At 33.1% G+C, this 11,589-nt stretch overlaps 1 protein-coding gene across 1 annotated transcript; it reads right to left on the minus strand.

Annotated features, from left to right (window-relative positions):
* Nucleotides 1-2,434: 2,434 nt before the first annotated feature.
* LOC127258491 (transcription factor MYB10-like) lies at nucleotides 2,435-7,500 on the minus strand. Its single transcript, XM_051285340.1, has 4 exons — nucleotides 7,335-7,500; nucleotides 5,296-5,425; nucleotides 2,920-3,278; nucleotides 2,435-2,814 (listed from the first exon to the last, which is right to left on the minus strand). Exons 1-4 carry the CDS (start codon nucleotides 7,474-7,476, stop codon nucleotides 2,435-2,437), a joined length of 1,011 nt encoding a protein of 336 aa, XP_051141297.1. The 5' UTR covers nucleotides 7,477-7,500.
* Between the last annotated feature and the right edge of the window lie 4,089 nt (nucleotides 7,501-11,589).

The following is an 11,589-nucleotide window of genomic DNA, read 5'->3' on the forward strand; positions in this document are numbered from 1 at the left end:
CTCAGATTCTATTATATTTTTTATAAGCACCCTCACTAACTATTCCAATTAATGATTGGAATTCTCTTAACACGGGATGTCGAACTAGATAGATGAGGTATATTTTCTATTTAATTGGATGCCTTAGCTAACTTGAAAATGATTTCTTGGCCTTGGGATTGCGTGTGTGGCAAATCTCTTTTGTTAGTTGAAATATGTAGATTGAGATAATGATATGTTTCCTCTAATATACATCTAAATGTATCTCACGTTAATATGAGATTTGGAGACTTATACTAAGTATAATGTCATCACTTATCTCACGTGAGCATTGTCCCTTCATGAATTCATTAAAATGCATAAAAATTTAGTGAATTCTAACACTTCGTGCTCCTTTTAAATGTAAAAGTGTTTGGCCCTTGTCCCATGCTGAAATATGATCTTGTAATATAAGACAAGTGTCCCGATTCTCAAAAATTTTAGTTCTTACGAAATTTTTCACAATGCAATATTGCCCCACACTGTCATGAAAATACAATATGAAAGTGATTGCTAGTTTAGTGTTACATGAAATACTGTGTGAAAAATGAAATCATAAAATTTAGTTAAATGATGGACTTTTTTCATGTGTTGCCATTGCAAATGCTGATGAGTTTGTATTACAACTAATTTTACATTGTTTGCCAATAACATATTATTAGTCATTATCAAACTCATTTAGAAAAAAATACCTACTTATACACATTTTATAAAGTTCCACTATTATTTACAAAATATGAAGCTTGGACAAAACCTTTTCGGTCATTCAAATTATTTTCTCAATGTATGTAATAAAATCCTCCAAACCTAGAGTCTCATTTGCCCTGATAAGGGTGTCAATACTTGATTTGATCAACTCTCATTCAATCTCCAAGTTTGTAGGTAACTTATTAGTTATTGTCATAGCCCCTATACCAATGTGATGATGTTTGTAGTTATTTTCACCATTGCATGCCATGATTTCCCTAGTACAAGCCTGCAAACTTAAGAAAATATTATTCAACATTGTGTGGGTCAATTCCTAAAAGGATTTTGTAACAACAACTACCAATTTATCCACAGTACTTGTTGTTGTAACTTGTAATGATTATATTGCCTGAAACCAACCTAAGTTATTTATGTTAGTAGACGGGCTGTTTGAGGGATGAAAAATATGGTGGATATCAAATTTATCGGCACTTGCAACCCTCCTAAAGTCCGTATCGTTGTCTTCAATGTGCGGTTTAGTCTTATCTTGTTGTATGAGAATCTGTTTTACTTGTTGTTTCTGGCCATTTTTGTCTTTATGATTTGAAGTACCTGAAATTTTATACTATATAAATGAGTTTTTTAATATGATAAATATATTTAATATGCAAAAATACATACGTACATGATTTTGTGATTGATTCCAAAGTAATAATATAGTTAATTATCACACGTCTTTCTTCCATGGCAAGTCTCCACCCTTTCTTCCACGGAGAATTTCCAGCAGCGCCGAGCGGACTGTTCTTCCTCCCCAGATCTCCAACACACTATTGTTCTTCCTCCCCAAATCTCCAATACCGGTCAAAGCTGAGTTTTTTTCAGCATAATACCAACAATTTTTCTTCAATAGGCGAAATCTTTTCTCCAACCCTTCCACCACATAGACGAATCCTAAACCCACCTTTCCGAACACGATTGATACTCAAAACTTATCTTGTTCACCAATAACAATTATTCTCCATAAGATTTGTATGGATTGAAAATCCTTTCTAAAAATCGGATTTTTGTATTGACCGTTCTGGTTCTGGAGCGAACCATGGTTGGTATCAAAAGGAGTTGTTAAATTGGAATATGTTAGCACAAAAAAGACAACCAACATACATTCTAACAAATGCGTTGCAGGAGGCGAAAGTTCAATCAATTCCATGCGATGAAGAAAGTTGAAAATATCTTCACTTGAATTAAGGGGTGGAATGTTAGATTAATTGAAGTAATTATTATTATTATTATTATTATTATTATTATTATTAGAATTAGATTTATTTAAATTTAAATCTATTAGATGTGAATTGTATCATTGCATTATCGTTTAAGAAGTTATTAAAAGGATGTGTTGATTTATTTGTAATTAACTATATTTATTTATAAACTTTCAAATTTATTTGTATAAGACAATATAAACTATTTTAAATTTCTTTCTCTGCGCACAATTTTTTATTTTTATTTTTTATCAGAGACACCAAACTTACGCATTCCAATTCCTATTCCAAATTCAAAACATATTACATGGAATCATAATTCCAATATATATATATATATATAGAACAATAATGGTTTTCTATCCCATTGTAATTAATTTATTTCCTTCTCTCAAATTAATATTGCTAGCTAGCTAGCGTTCCTCAGACGTTTGTATGTACGGGTTGGGTTTACGTACGTTACAGCTGAATTACTGTGTATGTTGCCAAAGGGGAATATAGGATGCGAGATCTTCTTCAGAATAAAATACTGCTGTTTCAGTATTCATCATGAAATTCGTGCCACTACTACTGCAGGCGGACTCCTCGTCAGCCATCCATTTCTGCACCTGCTGCTCATAATATTGATCTGTAGCAGGAATCATGGGGAAATCAATGCCCATGTCCATGTCCATCTCGACTTGCTTGCACCCATATATACTCCTAACTCCACTATCATCATCACCGGCTTGGGCTTTTGTCACGCTGAAGATATTCCTTGAAGCGAGTTGTTGATCGTGATCTTGGCGACCATTGGTGGTAGAGGTACTAGTGTTTATGATTCCAGCAGCATTGGGAGTGGCATTATAACCTGAAGACAAATATATCCATCTCAAGACTTTTGAAAATCTACTACTACGTTAACGTTGTTGCATGCATGGTGCAATAATATTATCAATTGTAATCACTTACTTACTTGTTCCATATAAGTACAATTCATCCGGGAGAGGGTCCAAGTTGACATCATCAATATCATCAGTCCTGCAGCTTTTAAGGTTTTCTGAAGATGAAGAATAACCATTGTTGTAGTCCTTGGCCGCAAGTTGTTCCTCCTCCTGAATATGAACACTTGTTGTCCAAGTGCCAAGATCAGATTGACCAGATAATGATGATGACGATGATGATGATAATGATGGCTTCTCTGCAGCTGCAACAACATGACCTACTGCAGTAGGATCTTGATTGTTGATATATTGCTTCTTTAAGTGGGAGTGCCAGTGATTTTTTATTTCATTGTCACTTCTTCCAGGCAGCTTTGCAGCAATTAGTGACCATCTGTGCATGTTAACCACCTCATTCGTTAATCAAAGTAACATATATCTAGTTTGTGGATGGTTTGGTAGTGTGAGGATGGATTCGACTGTGAAGTCATCGGTCAAACCCCGACGCTTCCAGGTCTTGCTTGTCATATATGGTTCGCCTAATGCGACTTCTCATATCGGATCTAATTTATAGGCTATTAAGTTCGACTACACGTTTTTTAGACAACAACTGCGAATTTCTATGTTTTATTTTTTTTTTTTAAAAAAAAAGTAATAGGATTTGTTCACTTTCACCAATACTATATAAATTAAAATACCATGGATTACTTGTTTCTAATAATTTTCTTTTTTTTTTAAAAAAAAAAATAGAATTAATTAAATATTTAATAATATATTTACAATTCATAATGACTAACAATAAAAATACTACAAATTTCTAAATACAAGAACAAGACAATACAAGTAGGTTGTTTTTAGGATGATGATTTGATAACATATTATATATGTATAAATAAAACATTCCAAATATATAAATATAAAATCATTTTATATTATTACAATACAAATGAAATATATGAATTATCATATGGTAAAACAGCATACTATATAAAATGTAATAAACAATACATGCTAATAATATACTCTTGCTATCCAAAATATTTGTATTTTTTACATTTTACATTGCTTTTGCTTTAATATTAAAGGTAAAATAGAAATACTGTATTACACTATATATTTATAAAATAGTAATTTACCTTAATACTTGTGAAAAAGTCAAATAAAAACTTAAGCAGTAAATGAGGGTAGTATATAGTATATGTCGTTTCGACGGAAATATTGTGTATAAGATTACAAATTGGGTCTGTTTTTTTAGATCAATTTTTTTAAAATTTTATTATTTGGATTTTGCTTTCCCGAAGAAAATACAATTTTTTCTTCTTATAAAACATCTAATTAAACGTTATTTTAATACCAAACTCAAACCAAATTTTTCCAATCAAACTCAATATAGAGTTGAAAGATTAGCCTTTATAAGCACATCATAAAACTGCATACAATGCATTGTTTTAATTAAAATAGAATGCCTTTCATGTGTTTATTTTTGTTTTTAGTTTTTATTTTTTTATTTTTTGTCGGTTCATGTATATATATATATATATATATGCACATATATGTTACGGTAATATGTAATATTTGTTGGAACTAATTTGAGAATGTATTATATTAACTAGGATCATATACTATCAATATTTGCTTTTTACGTTAATATATAATTTTGTGATCAAATTATTTATATTATGTATTATTTACCACCGTCTCACCAAAATTGATATTATTTTTATTTCCGTCTGTCTTATATCAATTGACATCTTTCTACTTTAAAAAAGATTTACTAAATCAAAATATAATTAACAAATATAAATTAACTTAATTAATTATATAATATACAACATCATGAATCACCCACTCAAAAGCCCCATTTATTTTTATGTCTCTTCTAAAAAGATAAATATTTTTATCTATATTTAAAATTCCAACTCTTTTATAAAATTAATTTATGTTAATTATAAATAAATAAAAGTATTTTTTACTTGTATCATAGAAAATTTTATTCTATATAAAATGATATCTATATTGTATATATTTTTTATTGTTATATAATATTTAAATATATATTTTAATATTTCCAATCATATATATTACATTTACTTTAAATATCAAAATTAATCACATACAAAATAATATCCAATCATATATATTACATTTACTTTAAATATCAAAATTAATCACATACAAAATAATATCATACCTCATTTTTATGAACTAATTAAATATTTTTATCTTCCTAATCAAAAGAGAAGATTCAACTATTAAGGGAGGAGAGAGTATTATTATATGTGTAATGTGTATGCTAACTAAGGCAACTTAACAACCAATATGCATGAAACAAGATAGATGTATTATAAATCATCAAATCCTCTTAATGAATGAAGTACAAGTACGTGTGTAGTGTATGAATATCTAATTACCTATTTCCAAGTTGGAAATGCAATCTGACGATGAGATCCTCTTCGTGCTTGGTGAAATTCCCGCGTTTCACACCAGGCCTCAGATAGTTCATCCACCTCAGTCTGCAACTCTTTCCACATCTTGCCAAACCTGCATGCATGTATATGTATATGTAATTCAAATAACAAAAAACCTTATTAATTTTGCAACATCTACACACTCTCTATCTCATCCAATTCTATATTTATTTGGTCGGACATAAACTTTTAAAAAATTATAATAATAAGAATATAAATTTATAATTTTTAGGATAAAAAAAATATAAAAAATTATTTTTACTAAAAAAAAAACAAAAATAAATTTAGATGACAATCGAACAAAAAAAAATACGAATAAAGTTCAATAAAAAGAGAGACGGGTCTTGAGCATCATGTATTATGTAGGCGAGTTCCACTAGAGCAGCCTATATATATATATAGAGAGAGAGAGAGAGAGACGGGTCTTGAGCAAATATAAAAATAGGCCTTATAAACTTAAAAAGTATAGCTATATTTTAAATAATAAATGTAATATTTTATTAAATTTTTTTATATATTTTACAAACAACAAAATTACAATATTAAAAAATAAGTGTAAAAAAAATAAAATTGCTAACTTATTCTTATTTAAAAACTCTTGTTCTTTTAGCATTTTTTAAGTAAATTAATCAGTCAAATATTTGTAACCATTTTTTCTAAAATCTCGTTTACAATTGCAACTAAAGTTGGTCATTTAAAATTTTTCTGTCATATAAAACTACGTAAGTAAGACCTTAATTAATTTTAAAATTAAGTAGACTATAAATTTGGGGATGATTTATTAAAATTGACTAGACTATAAATTTAGGACTGATTTATTAAAATTGACTAGACTATAAATTTAATTGAACAAATTTAATATCATTATATAATTTATATGTATATTTAATGACTATTCTAATTGTCAAAGAAATTTGTTTGATATTATTGATAAAAGTTTTGGTAATGATTATAATCTGTTTGTAATATTTTTATTTTTTCAATAAACATTTCATTGTGTAATTTTAACATATCTAATGTAATATTTATATCTATTATTAGTTTACTAAAATATATACTTATATATATTATATTGACATATATATTAACGGCCCTATAAATTAGAGGTCCTGTACGATCACTTATGAACACATGTTAAGAGCCGACTATATATATATATATATATATATCATCAAGGTTGCAGCTTAAGATTAAGCAATTAAGTTACACACTCATTTAATTTGTTGGTTTGACAATAATTAGCAATCGAGCTACCTAACTACCTAGATCACACGTATGAGCGGCCATACTATACATGTCATGTGTATAATTAATACTAATAATTTATCCATATATCCAGTGATGGAACCAGCAGTAAAAGTCCGGAGAAGTAAAATCGATTTTTTTTACCGATTCAATGTTATTTTTTTTATTCATAGTACATCCTGTCAAAAAAGTAAAAATGGAATTTAAATATTTTATAAAAAACTTTCAACAAAATTACATAAAATTTAATATTTTCTTACTATAAAAAATAAAATTTAAAGATTAAAAGTATAAATCAACAAACGGATAAATTTTTTATGATTTTTTAAATTACAAAATAAAAAATTAGGAGGGACAAATTACTATAAAATACATAATTTTATTATTTTTTGTATAAAAAAATACATATATTTTGAGGGTTGGAGAGTCACCCCTAGTCCCCATGTAGTTCGGCCTTTGCATATATCTAATCTAGAGATTGAGGATGGGGTAATTATTAGGGTTTTGATTTAATTAGTTAATTAGGGTTTATAGACGAAGAACCAAGCGGCTAGCCATGCATGCCAAGGCAGGCTAGGGCACAGTGTTGAATTCACTCTGGCGGGTTTGCATAAGAATGAATGAATGAAGAAGAGAGAAAGAAAAAGTAGGTATATATATATATGTATATATATATATATAAATAGGTGGTCATCCGATCCGATCCGATCGACAGAACCGATGGAAGCGTAGCGTACCGGCAGAAATGGGGAGGAGGCGCCAAGTGGTGGTGGGGTGGGCGCCGCGCTGAATGTAATCCCGGAGCTTGGCGTCCTCTTCTCGGCTCCAAGCCCCTTTCTTCAAGCCGGTCCGCCTGTCCACGTACGCTGCCCTCACCATTAATATACGTACTATATAATTATGTTAACGTTATTAACTAATTCATGCGTAGATCGATCGCAAGAAGCAGCAGTAGAATATATACTTGTATATATATAATGGCCAATTATTTAAGTTTGAAGAATTCGTCCCGCGCGTGTTAACGTTGACGGGCGTGATGTCGGCCAAGTCCAACCAAAAACGGGACAAGGAGAGGATCCCGTCCATCGCACTCTATCTATTTAATTTTAAAATTCTCTTATTATATACAATATAACTAACCAACCAACCAATATTGTTGTCCGCAGCCCATCCCAGCTACAAAACAAATTAATATATATATAGTAGGGATGGGGATGGGATACAAACACATACACCCACCTAATAATTAGGGAACCTTCCACACTCATCATTAACAACCAATCTCCCGACTATCATCTATCTATCTATATAGATAGTCTAATAGTCATATCCCCATATATCCTTACCCATATATATATATATATATATATATATATATATACACACGCCGATTATTTACATATACAAATTTATTATAAATAGTATTATGTAATTGTTATCTTCAAAAAATGAATTACAATAATTTTTCTTTTTGGAATAATTATCGGATTTGCACCAAAAATAAATAAATAAAACTACATTAGGTCCTGGACGCGCCAAAAGTAAAAGCTGCTCATGTCAATTGTTGTCTTATATCTACAAATTAAAAGGCTGATAAATAAACGTGTCTTAAATGAAATAAACTGAGGGTGTATTTTTTTTTTCGCTTTGTTCAACATGGTTTTTATTTTAAAATACTATATATATATATATATTACAAATTTATTATTTTTATATTATTTATATCATTTATGTTATGAGAAAATGAAAAAAAAAAAAAAAACAAATAAAAAACACAGACGTTTTACGAGGTTGGGTAACGGTAAATTAACCTATGTCAAGTTTCAACAATTTTCTATATTTTTCATAAAAAAAAATTCTTTCAAATTATATCACAAAACAAGCCTTAAAATTAGATAAGAAAGAAAAAAGAGCTCAATATTAATCCACGCAAAAAAAATAAGGCTTAAAATTAATACAAGGTAAAATAAATTAATGAGACGATTTATGGGCTACAGGCGTGCATGTCCGTCCAGTCCACCCCACCCCAGATCGATGTCGAGGTCATTAACATGGATTCAGGGGAGGACAGCTAATGATCTGGTTCCCTAGCTGCATATTTCATGTATGTGTATAATTGTTATCCCCGTAATAATTATTGAATTAGATTCAAACCAATACAAGACAGACTCAAAGATCCACAAAATCAACTCAGAGAAGAAGCAACCCAACTCGAATGAACGAGAAAAAAAGATCCAAAGCTCACAAAATCGGTTCGAAGGAGAAGCAACCCAGCTCGGATGAGAGCCCAAAATAGTCCAGCCCCAAATTCATCTCATATGTGGAAGATCAGGTAGATGAAGAATGTGGAAGAAGCGGAGAAGCTAGGGTCTGTTTCTCCAGCCCAATTTTGGGGGCTGGACGGGGTTTTGGGGACAGCCTGTGAGTCTGTCCTTTTTCTTTTTTCTTTTTTAAAAAAATTATAAATATAAAAAAATTATAATAATTATAATTTAATAAAATATATACAATATATATGTCATTTTGTAGATAATAAATTTTTTATAATACAAATAAATAAAAATTTAAAAAAATATATAAATATAATATAAATTTATAATTAAATTCTACAAATACTATACATTTATATTATTATATTCATACCCATCAAATCAATATACATCAAAACTCCTTAAACTCCAACCAAACTCAAACCCAAAAGAAACATCAAAATTCAAACCCATTTCAAAATTCAAATAAAAACCAAACCCAAACCCAAACCCAAATTTTCCCAAAACCTCCTAAAGAAACACACCCTTAGTTCCTAAAATAAATAGAAGTGGAGAAAAATTAGGAAGATGTGATCTAAAACAAAGGGAAGTGTGGCACAAGGCTAAAAAAAAGGGACGATTAAAGAGTGAATATCATTCGATTTAGTGCAATAGCAACAACTTCAGTCCATTTTATTCCCTTTTTCCTTGCATAAGTTCATTGATTTTGCTTTATTTAAATTCTTGTTACTAAATCATATTATTTCCTTTCATCCGTTCAAGTTATCTTAATTCATTCTGTCATTATTTCTACATTTTTTCACTTCGGTACAATACCTCATTTCTTGCAAATCTTTATACCAATTTACTTTTGCGTGAGATTTAGACCGGATACTTTATTGAGTAGGCTGAGAAACCCGATTATTGTCGATTTCGACTGGCCTAAATTTATCGGGCCGCCATCGAAGAATTTCAGCGACAACAGATCGGTATGCTTGATGAGACTCCGATGAGTCTCGCATTTTTTATGCAACTGAGGAGTTGAAAATTACCATCGCCAGAAAAATCTACAATGTCGAAAGATAAGGAAACAACCGGTGAAATCTCAGCATTACGCACACCTGGAGAACTCACGTAGGATGAGTCCTCTGCTGCTCCAAGGAGTGGAGAAATGATGGTGACTATTCCTACAAGAGTCCTCCAAAATCAGATCCGGGGGGAGATCCAAACGGCCTTCCACAAGTCGGCATTGACACTCTCCCAATATCTCGCAGACGTCTTGAAGCCAACTATCCAAAACGAGATCGCATGGGCGAGAGAGGAGGAGCAGCGAAAAGGTAAAGCGCCGGAAGCCGGTCCCAGAGATGACAAAAATGCACTTCCGACGAAGGTAACACAAGAGGACACGTCTGAACACCCTCCAACGACGCTCCAGTATGGTAACATCACCATACTAGGCAAGGAAAATAAAAATAATAACCTCCCGGATGAGACAGTGGCTGAAGGACCTTGGCGGTCCTTGGCAAAGGCCATCTTAGGCCGCCGCCGCATCAGGGACATCCGGGGAATAACGGGTACACACTGCCGCCCACCCAATGGCAAAATAATCCTTTATTCGGTGGTGTGAGCGCGCCCACATCACTCGCGGGGGCGAACGGTCGAGGAAATGTCCGTGTCAGAGAAGAAACTGTTGGCTCTTGGGGGGCACAGCCGTACATGGCCTAATCACCTCCGGCCACTCCTCCGGCTCCGGAGATGACTTGGGGGGCATTCGCCTCACCTCCAAACCCACCCTGGGGGGCAACTTCTGCTCCTCCGGCTCCATGGGGGTCAACGCCGTCGGCTGTAGAAGTTGCTTGGGGCTTGAGTGCACCAGGTCCGGGCATGCCGCCTCCACCCAGGGGGCAGGCAACATATCACGAAACTCCCCCCGCCAGACCAGCCGCCCAACATGTGTAAAGACCTCCACAGGGTCCCCAATTCAGTTCGGTAAACTTGTCCCGCCACCGGCAGCACTTCCGTGATTAATAGCCGAGGGGAATCGAGGACGTCCACCTCCGGTCACCCTCCACATGGTCATCAATAATACTTTCCTCGCACCCAGCCAGGTCTAGGACAGCCTAGAGGATATACCGATATTGCTCCCCCGTTGCAACCGATTATTAATCCACAGGCCATCGAGAAAGCAATTTGGAGGTTGTATGGAGACCCCATTCGGCTGCCCGTTAGACCCTATTACCACGGCCATTCGCGGATCAAGTTTTCATTGATCATCCGCTCCCCCGGATGCACGTTTTCCGGAGTTCACATTTTTTCAGAAGAAGACTCACGGTCTACTATCGAGCATATCGGCCGATTTACGGCACAATGCGGAGGAGAATTTGGGACCAACAAATGGTTTAAGCTCCAACTATTCTTGTTATCCCTCACAGGACCAGCATTCATGTGGTATGCGTCTTTTCCGCCAAATTTGTGCAACACATGGGCAAACCTCGAAAGAGCATTCCACCAATGCTTTTACAGCCCGTTGCCAGAGGTGATGGCATCGGACCTGACCAAACTTTAGAAGACGCATGATGAACCGGTGGAATAGTTTTTGAAGAGGTTCCGCAGGGCAGAGAGGTGATGTCAGGTCCGGATACTTGAAAATCAAGTGGTTAATATGGCCATTGGTAAAATGACATGCCAGCTCTATGAGAAACTAGCTTTATAGGAATACAACGACCTCCGGAAGCTTGCTAGA

This window comes from Andrographis paniculata, unplaced genomic scaffold, assembly GCF_009805555.1.
Source record: "Andrographis paniculata isolate CXL003 unplaced genomic scaffold, ASM980555v1 Contig59END, whole genome shotgun sequence".
Taxonomy (NCBI): domain Eukaryota; kingdom Viridiplantae; phylum Streptophyta; class Magnoliopsida; order Lamiales; family Acanthaceae; genus Andrographis; species Andrographis paniculata.

Excerpts from the sequence above, each read along its gene's own strand:
- LOC127258491 (XM_051285340.1), bottom strand. The coding sequence starts at position 7,476 with ATGGTGAGGGCAGCGTACGTGGACAGGCGGACCGGCTTGAAGAAAGGG. Across the intron at positions 5,426-7,334 it reads CCTCCTCCCCATTTCTGCCG|GTTTGGCAAGATGTGGAAAG; the intron begins GTACGCTACGCT and ends ACATGCATGCAG. Across the intron at positions 3,279-5,295 it reads CATTTCCAACTTGGAAATAG|ATGGTCACTAATTGCTGCAA; the intron begins GTAATTAGATAT and ends TAACATGCACAG.